At 40.5% G+C, this 18,695-nt stretch overlaps 1 protein-coding gene across 8 annotated transcripts in view; it reads left to right on the top strand.

The window, feature by feature from the left end:
* The window catches only part of LOC132387335 (echinoderm microtubule-associated protein-like 5), a 199,617-nt gene that overhangs the window by 94,110 nt on the left and 86,812 nt on the right, over nucleotides 1–18,695 (top strand). For all 8 annotated transcript variants that reach the window (XM_059959693.1, XM_059959688.1, XM_059959719.1 and 5 more), the window contains exons 15-19: nucleotides 2,992–3,097; nucleotides 5,338–5,431; nucleotides 10,831–10,931; nucleotides 16,094–16,296; nucleotides 17,202–17,313. In XM_059959693.1, the coding sequence (XP_059815676.1) occupies nucleotides 2,992–3,097; nucleotides 5,338–5,431; nucleotides 10,831–10,931; nucleotides 16,094–16,296; nucleotides 17,202–17,313 (616 nt within the window). The remainder of the gene's footprint in view (nucleotides 1–2,991; nucleotides 3,098–5,337; nucleotides 5,432–10,830; nucleotides 10,932–16,093; nucleotides 16,297–17,201; nucleotides 17,314–18,695) is intronic.

The raw sequence follows: 18,695 nt of genomic DNA, 5'->3' as shown, positions 1-18,695 counted from the left end.
TCTCACCCTGTTACATTAAATATGTTCTGATATGAGAGGTCTTTATTCCACACCACAGTGATTTTTGCTATTAAAACTTTTAAAGTTAACATTTCAAATGCAAAATATGAATCAGTTAGGTTTTTTCCAATTATTGGGGATCTAAATCTGGATCTGCAATTTTCCTAAATCTGATTTTTATGACCCATCAAATTTAATGCCAAATTGAGCAGAAGGATGACACCTGAAATTGAATTTTTTTTGTTACTGCTCTGATAAAGTTATTTATGATTTCAATTTCACAGACCTTCCTGATATTGTACGTGCTGTCCAACAGAATAATAATTAACTTTCATTGCTGTCAAACATCTGTAAATATTTTGTACGCTGATCCAGGTTTACTTTACACTGTAAATTCAGTTTGTACGAGCCCCTCTGTTGGTTGGGGCCGATCATGGATGTCGCATCCTAGCTACCCATGTTCGACGCGCAAGCCAGGGCAATATGATACGGAGAACAAGTTGTTCTCAAGCAGCATTCGGCTGATGAATCCAAAGAAGCAGCAGATACCGATTCAGTTTGTGATGATACATGTTAATACCTTTTCAATGACTGATTCCTCTGGGATCACATGCTAATTCTTATTAAATTGACCACTGATTAATGATAACTGTAACACTGTCCTAGTGATTAATGTGTCTGTGTAGAATTAAGTTACATGTATGTGATAATCCCAAATGCTATACTGAATTTCCTGAACAGAACATGTTCAGTCTTTCATTATGATAAGGAAATGGAAATGGAGTACCTACTATGACCTCTGAAATGTATGAAAATGTCCAAGCTGGAAGGATATACTTCCACCATCTTCTACAGGATCCAACCACCAAACACATATTTACCTCACCCGCCCCCCCCCCCCCCCACCCACCCCGTCCACACCTGCCACTCTCTGCTTTCCGTGATTCCCTTGACTATACGTTCCTCCCCACTAGCCTCCCACCTGTCAGTTATGCCTACAGGTGCAGGCTACACCTGCCCATTCACTTACTCCCTTAATTATGGTGGTGTGAGAGAGGAGTTAGCCAAAGTAAATTGGAAGGAGCTGCTGACAGGGATGACAGCAGAGCAGCATTGGTGTGAGTTTCTGGGAAAAATGAGGGACGTGTAGGATAGGTGTATTCCAAAACCAAAGAAATATTCAAATGGCAAAATAATACAACCATGGCTGACAAGAGAAGTCAAAGCTAATGTAAAAACAAAAGAGAGGGCATACAACAAAGCAAAAATTAGTGGGAAGATAGAGGATTTGGAGAGCTTTTATAAACCTACAGAGAGTAATGAAAAGAAACATTAGGATGGAAAAGATGAAATAGGAAGTAAGATAGCAAACAATACCAAGGTGGATAGAAAAATTTTTTCAAGTATATAAAAAATAATAGAGATGAGAGTGGATATAGGACCATTATAAAATGATGCAAGAGAAATAATAACGGGGACAAGGAGTTGGCAGATGATCTAAATGAGTATTTTGCATCAGCCTTCACTCTGAAAGACACTAGCAGTATGCCAGGCATTGAAGGGTGTTAGGGAAGAGAACTGAGAGCAATTACTGTTGCAAGGGAGAAGATTGGTGGAGGGGCAGTTAGTGTTGAAGAAATTGGAAGGCTGCAGAAGGACAAACAGATTTGGAGAATGGGCAAGAAAGTGGCAAATTAAATACAATGTTGGAAAATGCATGGTCATGCACTTCGGGTAGAAGAAATAAATGTGCTGGCTATTTTCTAAACGGAGAGAAAATCCAAAAGTCTGAGATGTAAAGGGACTTGGGAGTCATTGTGCAGAGCACTCTAAGGTTAATTTGCAGGTTAAGTCCATGGTGAGGAAGGCAAATGCAATGTTAGCACTCATTTCAAGAGTTCTAGAATACAAGAGCAAGGATGTGATGCTGAAGCTTTACAAAGCACTGCTGAGGCCTCACCTTGAGTATTTTGAACAGTTTTGAGCTCCTTATCTAAGAAAGGATGTGATGGCATTAGAGAGGATTCAGAGGAGGTTCACAAGGATGATTCCAGGAATGAAAGGGTTATCACATGACAAATGTTTGATGACTTTGGGCCTGTACTCGCTGGAATTTAGAAGAATGAAGGGAGATCTCATTGAAACCTTTCAAATATTGATGTGGATGTGGAAAGGATGTTTCCCTCAGTGGGGGAGTCTAAGACAAGAGGGCACAGCCTTAGGATAGAGGGATGGCCATTTAAATCAGAGATCCAGAGAAATTTCTCTAGCCAGAGGGTGGTGAATTTGTTACCACAGGCAGCTGTGGAGGCCAGTTTGTTGGGTGTACTTAAGACTGGGATTGATAGGTTCTTGTTTGGCCATGGCATCAAAGGTTACGGTGAGAAGGCCAGTGAGTAGGGCTGAGAAGGGGGTGGGATGGGGAGGGACCAGCTATGGTTGAATGGCGGAACAGACTTGATGGGCCAAATGGCCCAGTTCTGTTTCTATGTCCCATGGTCGTACAGTCATCGTCAAGCTTCTTGCTTCTTCCTTTCCAGTTTGATGAGCAGTCTGGGCCTGAAATGTTGACTGTTTATTCCTTTCCATAGATGACTTGCTGGGTTCCTCCAGCATTCTGCATGAATTACTCTAGAAGGGTATGGAGATGATGGTGATACACACTATGTTTGAGTAAGCAGCTAAGTTTAAGATTCCAGGATTATATACAATGTATGGTTGTCGGCCAGAGTTCTACTTTGAGGGGAGAAAGGCATCGTTGTTGTTCCTTTGTACTTGGGATTTTCACTGTTAACTTTATTCAAATCAAGAATAACTTCATGATTTCGTTGCAATATTTGCTTTGAATTACACGATGTTCAACCCCTATGCTCAATTTAGGTTAACTAATCAATGTTGCTTTCAAGACTAATGAAAAGTTATAAATTTATCCATAAAAAGCACTGTTTATTTGAAAATTATATGGTGAAATTATTTCTTTTGTCTGCTTAGGTGAGCCGTGATTCTGCAATTCATATCTGGGATGTGGAGGTATTGAAACCACTGTCAATTTTAAGGGGACATCACCAGTTTGGGGTTTGTGCAGTTGATTTTTCAGGTAAGGCTAATAGTAGTGCTGTAACCTGTGCTTCAAAGAGAAGGTAATTCAATTCAACATATTGCCAAGAGCCATTTAATGTGTTCAGATTAACTCCTTTTATCTTTGTACAGTAATTCCCTTTTGAACTCCTGCATAACTGAAATGTGTCATTCCAGTTAACATATCTTATTTTGAACTTCCTATAAGAAAAAGAATATTTTCTTGCTGAACCGTCTGGTGCTCTCAAAACTTGACCATTTAACTAGAAAATACTCACTTTTCTCTTTAAGCTGTTTGAATAAATTTCCCTGTTTGAATAATTCAGTGAAGACTAACACCAATAGTGCCAGAGTATACAGATAAAACACGAAAATGAGATTCAAACCTCATGTTCTTGTGAATTTTAAGCACAAAAAGATTTTCTAAGATCCAACTCACAGCCATACCTTGAATAAAGTGCTACAAAACTCCATTAATACGACATAATCAGGACTTTGGTGGCAGACTGGTAGACCATTGGGTTTTATTGATATTTAATGCACCAATAAACTTTTAATTCACTTTTTTAGGCATTACAAGGGATATGCTTTTTAAGGGAATCCTATGCATTTTGGGGGAAGCTCGAGTCACAATCTGACTAGTTTCAGGGGAGTTTGAGACACACAACTCCAATGATTTTTAGGGGAGCATGAGACATGGGCCCCAGCAAGTCTCAAGGAAGGGCACGACACAGTTTATTGGGTTTATACTGTAGTTAGTCAGTTTCTTCAGTGCTACTTAGAGAGACCATTCTGCATTCTACGGTTAATTGGGCCATTAATTAATTGGCAAGCAGCTTATTTGGAACAACTCTTAAAGAACAAAAAAAATTAAGAAAATAGCTGGGATTTCCTTGATTTATTTGGGACGTTATGCCGCTTAATTGAGACAAGAGACTGTTGCTGAACATTTTCAAATTAGAGTTAGTCATGTGCACTTTGTGTGGCCGTTAAACACTACACAGTGCTAAGATGAACAGTTTTTAAACAGCATCACTTGTGTGTATTTGTGTTCAAAAAGCAGTGATTTTTGTCACTGATAGCTGGCGAGGAATAAGCAGTAAGACAATTCAGAACTGCTTTGCTCACTATGGTTTCAAGCATTCAGGCTTGGAAATGCCAGAAATGGCCGGGAGTGAACATGAAACAATTTCACTACTTCAGCAAATTAGGAACTATGAAGAATTTGAAGGTATCAACAATCATCTTGAATGTCACAATGAAAGTGAAGATTTGGAGGATGCAACCATTGATAGCATTGTTTGAAGGCATTCGGTATTTGCACTTGGTCTATGCACCAATTTCATTCATTTACTGTCGGTGAGAAGAACACAGCTGTGTACACTGGATTAATTCCTGTGTCGATAACTATTAGGTGCTAATATATGTTTTATAGTACTGTAGTATTATTAGTCATCATCTAATTTGTTCTGTATCTCATTTTAAATACATGATCTGTGGCTCAGTTAAATAGTAGTTCGTCTTTTTTTTTATACCTTTTAAATTATTTCCATGAAACTTAAGTTAATTGGGGCAGAAGTTTAATTTGGCCATTATTAACTAGTCCCAATGTGCCCCAATTAGCTGGAAGCTACTATAGCCATATAACAATTACAGCATGGAAGCAGGCCATCTCGGCCCTTCAAGTCCGTGCCGAATATTCAATTTGGGTAGCCTCCAATCTGATGGCATGAATATCGATTTGTCCTTCCAGTAAAAAAACTTTACCCACACCCTCCTCTCTTCTTCTATACCCACTCTGGCCTCTTGCCTCTTCCCATCTACCTATCTCCTCCCCCTGGGGTTCCCCCCGCCTTCTTTCCTGTGGTCCATTCTCCTCTCCTATCAGATTCCTTCCTCTCCAGCCCTTTCATCTTTCCTACCCACCTGGCTTACCTATCACCTTCCAGCCATCCACCTTCCTCTCCCCCCATCTTTCCATTCTGGCAACTTCCCCCTTCCTTTCCAGCCCTGAAGAAGGGTGTCAGACTGAAACGTCATTTCCACAGATGCTGCCCGAGTTGCTGACTTCTATATTTTACTACAGAATAATAGTCACTGCATCCAAAAGTGATTGGGTAAATTTCTGTGCTTTCTAGAATGTTATAAACTAGTAATTTTAGGTTTTGTGGAATTAATTTGTATAAACATCATGTCTGGTGTAGAATCCAGCAAACTACATGATGATTTTTTTAAAAAACTGCATTGTATTTACTGCAGCGGATGGAAAACGTCTGGCATCAGTAGGGCTGGATGAAAATCACACAATAGTTCTCTGGGATTGGAAGAAGGGAGAAAAACTTTCTTCAGTAAGGTAGGAATTGAAATAATTTAATTCAGGATCTCCTTTGGGCAATTATTGGGCTCATACCAGATTACACCTCAGGTTAATCATGGAGATAAATTTAATTGTATTTGCGCTTTAGCAGTTCATATTGTAATTATCTCTGTTTATATAACTCATACGTGTAAAATCTTATCAAATAGCACATGAAGATTTATCACATTATGCTGTCTTACAGTGCTTACTTTAATTATTCTTCCTTCCAATTCACATATTTGCTTGAAAATTTAGAATTTTTTTGTTTCTTCATTCATTGTTTAACTGCTTTTCATGAATGGGTTAATTTCTCACAAACTGTATTTTCTCACAATCTCTCTGTAGCTGTTTCATATTTGCCACTAAGCTTCAAAAATGAATAAATGTTTGGAGGTTCATGTTGTAGTTGATCATACGGGTGTTCTACAGATGTGACATACATTTATACAGGTGCAATATGGATACAGCATACTCTGTCACTGTAAAAATTACACTTGTAGGGAGGAAGTAGGTTTTGATTTACAGGGTACTGGTATCAGTGCCAGAAGCTGTTCTTGTGGGCAGCATGAGTTGAATCGGGTTTGGATTTATGCGCAAATGAATCCAGTAAATAGGGCCATAAATAAGTCTTTAAACGAAGCACTGCAGATGCAGGTTCTGGTGAGGGGAAATATACTAAATTAAAAGAGAAGGTCAAGGTAAGGTTGCAGAGTGGATGTTGATAACAGGAATCTCTGGCAGAGCATTAGAGGAGCATGTTGCAATGGTAAATACAAAAATTGTGAGGGATTTTAGGTTTACCAGTCATTGAGTAGATTAATGAGCTTTAATTGTGTGTAGGATGACTTCACAGTGTGTAATAGATCAGGATGTTCAGTATATTCTTTTGTTCAATGACAAAAAGTATGTAATAATCTGTTAGTGAAAGGGCATTAGAGTTAAGTGATCATAATAAGTTAAATTTTCTTAATAAAGTGGAAGTGATTTAGTTAAATCTGAAATCAAGATTCAAGTACATTTATTATCAAAGAACATATAAATTATGCAATCTTGAGATTTGCTTGCACACAGCTAGCCACAAAGCAAGAAACCCAAAAGAACCCAATTAAAGAAAAGAAGAATAAAAATAAAAGACCAACCCTCAATGTGCAAGAGAAAGAAAGTAAATGCAAATCATGCAAACAGTTGAAGTGAACAACAGCATTCCAAACCAAAACTGAGTCCTCAGATCTGAACCCTGGAGCATCCCAGAGTAGGCCCAAAGCCTCATTTATCAGTTCATCATGTTAGCGGCACAGAACTTAGCAGCTGGGACAGTCTTCTTAGTGCCATGGAGATGACCATCAGGGAGAACGAGCGAAATCGACTCTTATCCTGACCATCACCCTGTCTTTTCAGTCCATCTGGGCCAGTGTTTAAATTGACCAAGTAACGGAACACCGAAAGGCTCCGGTGCCCTGGCGAGCGGAGTGAAGATTGCGGAGAGCAAGTGAAATCAGCTCTCACCTCTGACTTGGGCCAGCATTTAAATTGTCTTATCAGTGGATCATATCTTGCACTAGACCCGGCCACTGCTGCTGTGAAAGGCTCCAGGCAGAGACCACACTGCCAGGGACTTACTCCAGGCCCAGATTTCATCAGCAACTCTGAAGCTGCTGTCAAGATCTACAAATCAGCTTGGTGTCCAGAATGATCCAATCTCACACCTGGGCCAGTTGTACGGGCACCAAATCTCCTCTGCGCAGGCTCTGACTTCTCCTTTTGGTGCACAGAGTGATCCAATCTCACTCCTGGGCCAGCTGTACGGGCATTGGATCTCCCACCTGCAACAATTCTGCAATACACCATCTCGGCTCATCCCCTGAACTCACCTTGCCTTTGCTCACTCCTTCACTGTTTGCAGCAATAATTTAACACAATTTACCTCTGAAAAGGTGTTCTAGTGAGGTTTTTAATCGGATTTCTTAGCTTTTTGACTACCTGGAAGATATTGCACTTGTTCAGTAGCTCCTTCTTAATCAAACTAATGCCCTTCCCTTGGACAACATTGGTGGCATGGAGAGGGGAGACCTGCAGCTTGGGCAACTGCTGGTCTTCCATAAAAAAAACCTTGCCAGGGTTGCTCCCTGGAAATTCATTGTCTATCAAGACTATCAAGATGGCTCCAGGGTGGCCAAGGATGGGAGCTCAACATCCAGGGATATTCAATATTCAGGAGGGATAGACAGCAAAGAAAAGGAGGTGGGGTAGCTTTGCTGGTTAGAGAGGAGATTAACGCAATAGAAAGAAAGGATATTAGCCTGGAGGATGTGGAATCGATATGGGTAGAGCTGCATAACACTAAGGGGCAGAAAAAGCTGGTGGGAGTTGTGTACAGGCCATCTAACAGTAGTAGTGAGGTTGGGGATAGCATTAAACAGGAAATTAGAAATGCGTGCAATAAAGGAACAGTAGTTATAATGGGTGACTTCAATCTACATATAGATTTGGTGAACCAAATTGGTAAGGGTGCTGAGGAAGAGGATTTCTTGGAATGTATGGGGGATGGTTTTCTGAAACATGTCGAGGAACCAACTAGAGAGCAGGCCATTCTAGATTGGGTATTGAGCAATGAGGAAGAGTTAGTTAGCAATCTTGTCGTGCGAGGCCCCTTGGGTAAGAGTGACCATAATATGGTGGAATTCTTCATTAAGATGGAGAGTGACATATTTAATTCAGAAACAAAGGTTCTGAACTTAAAGAAGGGTAACTTTGAAGGTATGAGACGTCAATTAGCTAAGATAGACTGGCAAATGATACTTAAAAGGGTTGACGGTGGATATGCAATGGCAAGCATTTAAAGATCACATGGATGAACTACAACAATTGTTCATCCCAGTTTGGCAAAAGAATAAACCAGGGAAGGTAGTGCACCCGTGGCTGACAAGGGAAATTACGGATAGTATCAAGTCCAAAGAAGAAACATATAAATTAGCAAAAAAAAGCGGCACACCTGAGGACTGGGAGAAATTCAGAGACCAGCAGAGGAGGACAAAGGGCTTAATTAGGAAAGGTAAAAAAGATTATAAGAGAAAGCTGGCAGGGAACATAAAAACTGACTGTAAAAGCTTTTATAGGTACGTGAAAAGAAAAAGATTGGTCAAGACAAATGTAGTTCCTTTATAGTCAGAAACAGTTGAATTGATCATAGGGAACAAAGAAAAGGGGAAGGAGATGACCGAGATGAGGAAAAATTTCTTCACACAGAAAGTGGTGAATCTGTGGAATTCTCTGCCACAGGAAACAGTTGAGGCCGGTTCATTGGCTATATTTAAGAGGAAGTTAGATATGGCCCTTGTGGCTAAAGGGATCGGGGGTATGGAGAGAAAGCAGGTACAGGGTTCTGAGTTGTATGATCAGCCATGATCAGACTAAATGGCGGTGCAGGCTCGAAGGGCCGAATGGCCTACTCCTGCACCTATTTTCTATGTTTCTAATGGAGGCCTACTCTTAATCAAAAGTCTGAAACCTAAGCAGATCCATTTCTGAAAGCATGAGATATCTGTTGGCTTTGATAAACTGCAAAGTTATGACCATAAACAAATAATGACTGGTGTTTAAGGAATTAACACATAATTTACAATAAACATAAATCCCTGTTTAAAGCATAAAAACTGAAGTAAACAGTCCAGTCTTGGCTGCCAGATATAACTTTGGTCAGAGAAAAAGTTTTTTTTTTAATTGCTAAAGAAGCAGTAAACTTGGGAATGGGACGGAGGGGGCAGTTATATGAACCAGGCTCTCATGCCTCACAGCCACCTGTTGCAGCTGCCAGGGAGGGAGACACTAGCAGTGTGCCACTGGATTCTGTACTGGGTTGAGTGCTGGCCTGTCCCCTTGGAACTGCCCTCCAGTGTTCATTCACCGGAAGACAAGTTGAATTGTGTTCATCTGTGGCTGCGCTTGCGCCAGATGAGGACTGCTGTGGGCTTGTCCTTGCAGAAACGTTGCTCCAGGACAACATCCCCTATGCCATCCATCTACAGGCCATGACTCTCAGGGACTTGGGCCATATAATTATTTTTATATAATTTTTCTAACTCCATGCTTTTGTGCTCTCATTATTGTGTATGTATATGTGCTGTGTGAGACTGTTAGTACTGTGGTTTGTACCTTGGCCCAGAGGACCGCCGTTTCATTTGGCTGTATTCATGTGTATTGTTCAAATGACAATTAAATTTGACAAATGGAGTTCATCACCAGGATTGGCATTGGGGGTGTATGGGTTCAGAATCAATGTCAGTTTTTCTGGATGATGTTTCCCTGTATAATATATAAAACACATACAAGTTGCTGGAAGAACTCAGCAGGTTCAACAATATATTCATGTTTGTTTTTAAGGTAGATGGCAGTTTGGAATGAGAGGTGGGTGCAGAAGGAGTTTTTTGGGGAGTTAGATAAACAATGTGTATGAGCGAGGATGACATGTGATCATCTATTTTGCTTAGAAAGATAACGAGAGAGTACTTTATTAATAGTGAGAGGTTGCAAAGTGTTAGTACTCAGAGCACTATCTGTATCATTGTTCACAGGTCAGTGAACATGAAAGACTAGCAAACAGCTAGGAAGGCAAATAGTTTCTTGACCTTTGACCAGAGTCCTAAAGAAGGGTCTTGGCCCGAACCGTCGACTTTTTGCTTTTTCCCATAGATGCTGTCTGACCTGTTGAGTTCCTCCAGCATTTTGTTAGTGTGTTGCAAAGAGTTTATTGATCTTTATTGCAAAGGACTTGAGTACAAGAACAAAGAAGCTCAACTCCAGTTATTTATAATCCGGTAAGACAGCACCTGGAGTATGATGTTTAGATATAATCCCTATTCTGAGAAATTATGTAATTGCAATAGTAAGAGTGGTTCACCAGATTGCTTTCTGGGATGACTAGTTTGCCCCAGGAGGAAAGATTAAACAGATGGACTCATAACCCTTTGAGTTTAGAAAGAAGATATGAAAGGTGGTTTCACTGAAATATACACTGTCCTTTCCCAGCTTGAAAAACTGATGTTTACTTTAGGTGAGGGACCTAAAAACAAAATAAGAATTTGGCCCAACAGAACTGAGATTTCTTCATCTGGGGATAATGATATTTGGAAGTCACTACTCAGTCAGTGAATACTTAAGCAATAATTTTTGGATATATAGGCAATCACAGACTAGGTCAAGAAAATGACACTGAGATAAAATATCAGCAATAATTTTATTGAACAATGGATCAGGCAGGAGGAACTGAATGGCCGACTTGCATTTCTCACACCTGTTTCTTGTATAATACAAAGTTTTAAATTGAAAATATTATTCAATTTCTAAGACAAACTTATAAAAGGGATCAACAGTAAAAGTCAAAACTTTTTCTTTAGAGGAAGTGCAGAGAAGATTTTTGTTGTCAAGTTGAATCCCTATATACCAGACAAGTTGGTAACAGCTGGAATAAAACACATCAAGTTCTGGCAGCGAGCAGGTAGGACAGTAATTACTACCATTTTTATGCTTCTAATATTATTTTCCTGTTGCTTTCTTGTATGCTATTTGTTTTCCTTCATGACACAGTTTCAATTAATCTTAAACACCAGGGTGGTGCCCGGTTTTATGATTCTTAAGTTTGTTGGGATGTATTTTCTGCTCACACTACAGGGGCATTTAAGTTCAAACAGAAGTTATCCAAGCAAAATGGAATACTTATTAACTTTACCAAACACATTACATCTTCATATTAAAATAATCCTACTCAGATTTTGTTCTAATTTGGCTAAATGATTTAACAAATAATTTTCTGTGAATGTTCTACACAGTTATTAAGTAATGTATTGATTAACACTTTTCATAAATGCCTGACACAAACTGCACTTGCTTGGAGAACTCATTTATGTAAATATTTTGAAGGTACATTTTGTCAGATGCTATACATATTTAGTGGTGAACTTGTATGTGAAAGGTGACTTACTCCTGGTTGCTGTAATTCTGTTATCCACTGCTAGAAAAGTCATTTGGTTTTGATATCATTGTGAGGATCGATTTCTCAAGTGCCTTCAATACCATACAGCCCTCAGTGCTTGGAGAAAAGCTGCATTCAGTGCAGATTGGCACCTCCATTGTATCCTGGATAAAGGACTACCTGACTGGCAGACCACAATTCGTGCAGCTTCAGAGCTGTGTGTCAGACAAGGCTATAAGCAGCACTGGGGCCCCACAAGGAACTGTATTGGCTCCCTTCCTGTTTACTCTGTATATCTTGGACTGTAGATGTGACACTGATTCATGTCATCTGTAGAAATTCTCTGATGACTCAGCAATATTTAGGTGTATTAAGGGAGGATAGGAGGATGAATACAGGCCCCAGTGGAGGACTTTTGTCAACTGGTGCAAGCTGAATCATCTGCAGCTCAACATCAGTTAGACAAAGGAGATGTTGATGGACTTCAGGAGGTTTAAGCCTGCACTGCTCCTAGTTATTATTGATGGTGAGGATGTGGATGTGGTGAAGAACTACAAGTACCTGGGGGTGCACCTGGATGACAGACTTGAGTGAAGGTCTAACATGGAGGCTGTGCATAAGGGCCAGAATCACCTCGACTTCCTGAGGAGACCGTGGTCCTTTGGAGCATGCAGGCCTCTCCTTCTCCTCTACCAGTCTGTTGTCACCAGTACAATCTTCTATGTGGTGGTGTGCTGGGGCAATGGCATCAACACGGATGATGCCATCAGGCTCAGTAAACTGATTAGAAAGGCTGGCTCTATTTAGAAACTGATTAGAGAGTCAAACTGGACACACTGGAGGCTGTGGTAGAACAAAGGACCCTACAGAAAATCCTGGCAATTCTGGACAATGTTTCTCACCCTCGGCATGCCACCTTGGCTGAACAGAGGAGCACTTTTAGTAACAGACTAAGACAACTGTGCTGTTCCAAAAAGTGCTATATGAGGTCCTTACCCTTGGCCATTAAGCTCTATAATGAGTCCACCTGGAGCTGGGGAAGTGATGAATCCTCCTGTTAGAACGTTTGAGGTAACTTTTTTTTATTTTTTCTTACTTATCTTCTAATATTTGTGTATCTGTGCACTTGCAATGCTACTGTGACACTAATTCCTTTGGGATCAATAAAGTATTTATCTATCTATGTGTTGCCTTTATGGCAGTTATTTAGTTTATAATATTTTCACTTAGTAATTCGTTTGTTAGCATTCTAGTTAAAGTTAGGATTATTTAAAGTTGTCTGTGAGATATCGCGGCATGCGATGACGTCACATCCGGTTTTGCCGCGTCCTGTGGGAAAATACCAGTTTGGAGAAACGGGAAGGTGGGGGGAAGATACATGTGCGAGCGCGAACAGCAAGCAGCAAAGTTTTCTCTCTACACACCAGGAACATTGTGAAAGCAACGCTTTTTCACTGTAGTGTTCTCGCTCGGCATGTAAGATAACGCGGAACTAAACACTGAGATAAACCTTTGTCAATAACGACAGGATCACAGTAAGATTAACCGTTTACTGTTCACTCTTCCACATTGACGTATGGTGAAAACTGTTGATAAAACAATACAAGATTTGTACAGCATTTGTTTCCTTCTTGATATTACAATTACATCGTAACTACTTGCAAAAGTAAAACTACAACTACATTACATTAAAGTGCAGCATACAGTCAGAATCTACCTACGCCATTGACTGCTTTAACTACACTTCAACGCAAACTATCCGCAACTCTTTAACTAACGAAAACTCAGGCTCGGACTGTGTGCAGCTGTCCTGGCTGTGGAAATGGCAGAGCTAGACCTGAAGTTCGACAATGTCAAGTTCTACATGGATAGCAAAGTAGTGCTTGGTTATATTTATAACGAAACAAAACGCTTCTACGTGTACGTTCATAATAGAGTTCAACGTATCCGCCTGTCATCAAAGCCCGAACAATGGCATTATGTACGTAACGAAGATAACCCTGCAGACCATGCATCGAGATCCTTACCTGCACCCCGCCTGGCTCAGACATCCTGGTTCACCGGACGCCCCTTTCTGTATCAGCCACCAATGGAAAAGACTCAAATGAGAGAGACATTTGAGCTGATCGAACCCGAAAGAGACTCGGAAATTCGGCCGCAAATACAAACAGGAGCCACCTACCTCGAAGAATCGATATGTATTAACGAACGCCTTCGATGGTTCTCCACTTTGCACTCTTCAGTGTGAGGACTTGCGTTCCTCATTCACATGGCCAGATCACACAAGCATTCATCCCGAGACAGTAAATGTAGGGGATGGCACAAATGTAACTTACCTCGCACTGCGGAAGAATTGGCCCAGGCGAAGGACGTCATCTTTAAAGCAACTCAAAGAGCGGCTTTTGCAGAGGAGTTTTCAGCCCTCCAAGTTAATAAACCAATACCAAAGGACAGCCCTTTAAGGAAATTCAGCCCGATCCTGAAGGATGACATCATCTGCATTGGCGGCCAGTTAATACACTCCCAACTTCCAGCTGCAGAAAGGAGTCCAGTAATCCTGCCCAAAGACAGCCATGTGTCCTTACTGCTCACTCACCATCACCATGAACAGGTAAAGCATCAGGGCCATCACCTGACAGAAGGAGCAATAAGGGCAGCGGGACTGTGGATCTTGGGAGGTAAAACACTGATCAATTCAGTACTTCATAAATGTGTAACCTGCAGGAAACTGCGAGGCAAGTTGGAAGCTCAACGTATGGCGGACCTCCCACCAGAATGCCTCGAACCCTGTCCTCCTTTTACATATGTGGGGCTCGACGTATTTGGTCCATGGACTATCACTACGAGACACACCAGAGGAGGACAAGCAGAGAGCAAGCGGTGGGCCATCATGTTTAGCTGCATGAGTTCAAGAGCGGTACACATTGAGGTCATCGAATCTTTGGATACATCCAGCTGCATTAACGCTCTCAGGCGCTTCTTTGCGCTAAGAGGCCCTGCGAAACAGTTAAGGTCTGATTGCGGCACGAACTTCATGGGAGAATCAAAGGAGCTGGGGATGGACAAAACGGTGCAAAGGTACCTCAGCCAGCAGGGCTGTAACTGGGAGTTCAACACACCACACGCCTCCCACATGGGAGGCGCATGGGAGCGGATGATTGGTATTGCCAGAAGAATTCTTGATTCAATATTTCTGCAGCAACGCACCCGATTGACCCATGAGGTACTGTGCACACTAACGGCAGAGGTCACAGCCATTATAAATGTACGACCACTCCTACCCGTGTCTTCTGACCCGGAAAACCCCTTCATACTCTCGCCATCAATGCTCCTTATGCAGAAGGCAGGAGCTCCCCCTCCACCAGGGGACTTCTCCAATAAGGACCTGTACACAAAGCAATGGAGACAGGTCCAAGCTCTGGCAAATCGGTTCTGGTCTCGTTGGAGACAGGAATATCTACCTCTGTTGCAACACAGACAAAAGTGGACAGAACCCTGCAGGAATCTTCAAGTTGGAGATTTAGTCCTACTCAGGGACAAGCAAACAGCTGGCCAATGGCCAGAATCACTGCTACATTCCCTAGCAGGGATGGACATGTCAGGAAGGTTGAGTTGAAAACTACCGACCAAGGTGATGTGAAAATATACCAAAGGCCGGTTACAGAAGTCATTCTACTTCTACCTAAGGACTGATTAGAGACTAAAGTTTTGTATTATGTTCATTGTGACCTTACGAAGGTCAAGCGGGGAGTGTGTTGCCTTTATGGCAGTTATTTAGTTTATAATATTTTCGCTTAGTAATTCATTTGTAAGCATTCTAGTTAAAGTTAGGATTGTTTAAAGTTATCTGTGAGATATCGCGGCATGCGATGACGTCACATCCGGTTTTGCCGCGTCCTGTGGGAAAATACCGGTTTGGAGAAACGGGAAGGTGGGGGGAAGATACATGTGCGAGCGCAAGCAGCAAAGTTTTCTCTCTACGCACCAGGAACATTGTGAAAGCAACGCTGTGAGTTATGAGATAATCGATACGTTGAATTAAAATGTTAACACTGATCCTGTTAAAAGTAACGACGGTCAATAATGTTTATGTTTTCGTTAGTTAAAGAGTTGCGGATAGTTTGCGATGAAGTTTATTTAAAGCAGTCAATGGCGTAGGTAGATTCTGACTGTATGCTGCACTTTAATGTAATGTAGTTGTTGTAGTTTTACTTTTGCAAATATTTACGATGTAATTGTAATATCAAGAAGGAAACAAATGCTGTACAAATCTTGTATTGTTTTATCAACAGTTTTCACCATACGTCAATGTGGAAGAGTGAACAGTAAACGGTTAATCTTACTGTGATCCTGTTGTTATTGACAAAGGTTTATCTCGGTGTTTAGTTCCGCGTTATCTTACACGCCGAGCGAGAACACTACAATCTATCTACATTATCTATCTATCAACTTGAAGGGCTTCCAGTTAGAATTTATGGTTTCAGCTTGTCTACAGAAAGTTTCTTTTAAAGGATCACTCTCTGTTGGTGTATGATATCTGCTCACATTCCTTAGAACTTGTAAGGTAGCACCCCACAAAAGACGTTGAAGTCTGCAAGTATCCTTGTCAGTTTTTTTGATTGTGTATCAGGATCAGTTACTATGCAGTTGCTTAAAAGATTTAATGCTATTTATTAATTTATCCTAAGGAGGCGGACTGACAGGAAGAAAAGGCTGTTTTGGAAGTCTACAGAAGACTGAAACCATAATGTGTGTGGTATATGGTTGGACAGATGAAATGGTTTTCTCGGGTACTTCTGCTGGTGATGTCTGTATATGGAAAGACATGTTCATTGTTAAACGAGTAAAAGCCCATGATGGACCAGTATTCAGCATGCAAGCACTGGAAAAAGTAAGAAATAAAAGCCTCAGGTAACAAGAGTATAAATGATTTAAACAGGACTTTTAAAGTATACTTTAATGAGAATTGTCTGGTTTTAGCAGATATGTTAATCAAAGTATCCATCTTGTCTAATGTAGGATTTGACGTACACATTCCTGAACTAAAACCTCTTCCTGTTGAAACTTTGCACATAATCATTTATCTTTATCAGTCTGCTAGTCGTAATTGAATAAGATCACCATGTAAAGGATATATCTGATTTCACTTTACTTAAACCCTTTAATTCTGACTTGTTCTATAATTTTCAGTTTAATTCTCATTTCAATACGCTGCACACACTGACCCACAGCACACCTTCACTCACTAACTTACAATGATGCCTTCTTTCTCTTGCCACCACTGTGCCTCAAATGTGAATACTCTTCAAATCCATTCATCTTACCTCTGTACTGCATCCTTCAACTCTCTGAAAACTCTCTGATACTTGCCTCTTGCTTCCACCATTCCCCAGTACCATTCTGTCCAATATTGGTGTCTTGGTACAAACTTGGGAATTCTTTCTGTCTTCCACTTTTTGAAAAGAGCATTTCATCCAAGATGTTCACAAAGCTATTAGCGAGCTCTGCTGAACAAATTCTTCCTTAGATAGAGTCAGTATTTTTCATTACTGTTTACCTTCCACTTCCCCGGCCTGAGGGAGATGAGTGTTAACTCAGGTCAGTGCAGGAACTTTGGCCTTCAATGGGAGGGCTGAAATTTGAACCCCTAACCTTCCAGTTCATTATTGAAGGGGGGGAACCTCTATACAGATAGTAAAGTACTGTGGGAGGCACTAGCACTCTTTAGCATAGTTTTGGATTAACTAAAGTGTTTTTATTTCTTTATGCCAGTTTGTGCTTTGCTTTCTTCTTTAGGGCTTTGTCACTGGTGGAAAAGATGGTGTCGTCGTGCTCTGGGATGATACTTTTGACAGATATCTGAAAACGTACTGTGTCAAACGTTCTGCACTCGCCTCTGGCTCTAAAGGTACCTTATTATAGTTATTATATATTCATTATAGTATATTAAAGAGACTGAATTTTAAATTGGCATTAATCTCTCAAAATTAAAACTATCAATGTATCTTAGTGACACTAGGAAGAGCAATTCCAAAACAGGCTGACTAGGTGCAAAAGAACTTAAATTTCATTGTATAGATTATTAAAATTAAATTTGATCACAAATGTAAAATGATGAGATTGGGAAAAATAAACATTACAAGTTAACCTTGTATCTTTTTCTATTTAATGGTGGATTGCCCATTGAAGCCGCCTTATGGGATCTGGAATTGTATGTGCATGGAGTGAGAACATGGATTTTAGATGTGATGTACAATCTGTATGATGTGTTAGCTTGGGCCTTCGAGATTATTGTAATACGGAAAGGCATGAACCCCATTCAAGAGTGTGTGATTTTGGTTACCTTACAACAGGAATGAATGAGCGGAAAGCTGAAAATTTGGTCAATACTTGCAGAGAGGAATGCAAGCGCAGGATAATATATGAAAAGGTGAAGCCTCCGGATGTGGCGTTGGTTGGGAACATTGTTAAGGAATATACCTCTATGAAATGATGAAAGATGACTTTTTTTTAAATTGGGAGTCGCAGTGTTGATTGTTCATATCCGTACAGAAAAGCTGCGTATGTCTCTTTCATTGTACGACAGTATTACCACAGTATTGTATTGGTGAGGATATTGGTGAAAGCTACTGTGAAAGCCACCATGAAGCAGAAAAGCTGTTGCAGAGCACAGCATCTAGAGAGGGAGAGATGCAGATCAGGATGGCCTAAAGCAATGATTAGTATTTGAGTGGCTGTAATTAAGGGTTCAGAACTCACTATACTTAGAGTCCAGCATGAAAAGCTGGTAACTGGGTTGACTGAGTTGAATGCATTGGAGGAGAGAGAGAGGGATATGTATATACTCAAAGCATTCAACCCAGTTCCCAGCTTTTCATGCTAGACTCTAAGTGTGTATATATTTATAAAACAGAGATCTAAGGGACTCGGCAAAGGAAAGAAGGTATCCATTCAGTAGGTAAAAGCAAGTAGGTAGGAAACATGAAGAAAGATTTGTTAAAATTGTTATTATTGGAGATATTTGCAATTAATATACAATTAGTGGTTACAATTAATATAGCAGACCACACAACAGCTCTAGGGATTTAGAGGAACAAATTTGCAGAGATCACAGACTGTTCACGAGAAATGTGAGGTTGTTATAGTAGGTGTTTTTAACTTTCCACATATTGATTGGAAATCCCATACTGTAAAAGGACTAGATGAGAAAGAATTTCTCAAATGTGTTCAGGAAAGTTTCCTTCATCAATACGTAGAAGTCCCAGTGAGAGACTGTGTGATACTTGATAT

The sequence above is a fragment of the Hypanus sabinus genome, chromosome 2 (genome assembly GCF_030144855.1).
Source record: "Hypanus sabinus isolate sHypSab1 chromosome 2, sHypSab1.hap1, whole genome shotgun sequence".
In the NCBI taxonomy this organism is placed as follows: Eukaryota; Metazoa; Chordata; class Chondrichthyes; order Myliobatiformes; family Dasyatidae; genus Hypanus; species Hypanus sabinus.
Note: the sequence above shows the minus strand (reverse complement) of the source record. Positions and strands in the feature narration are given on the sequence as shown.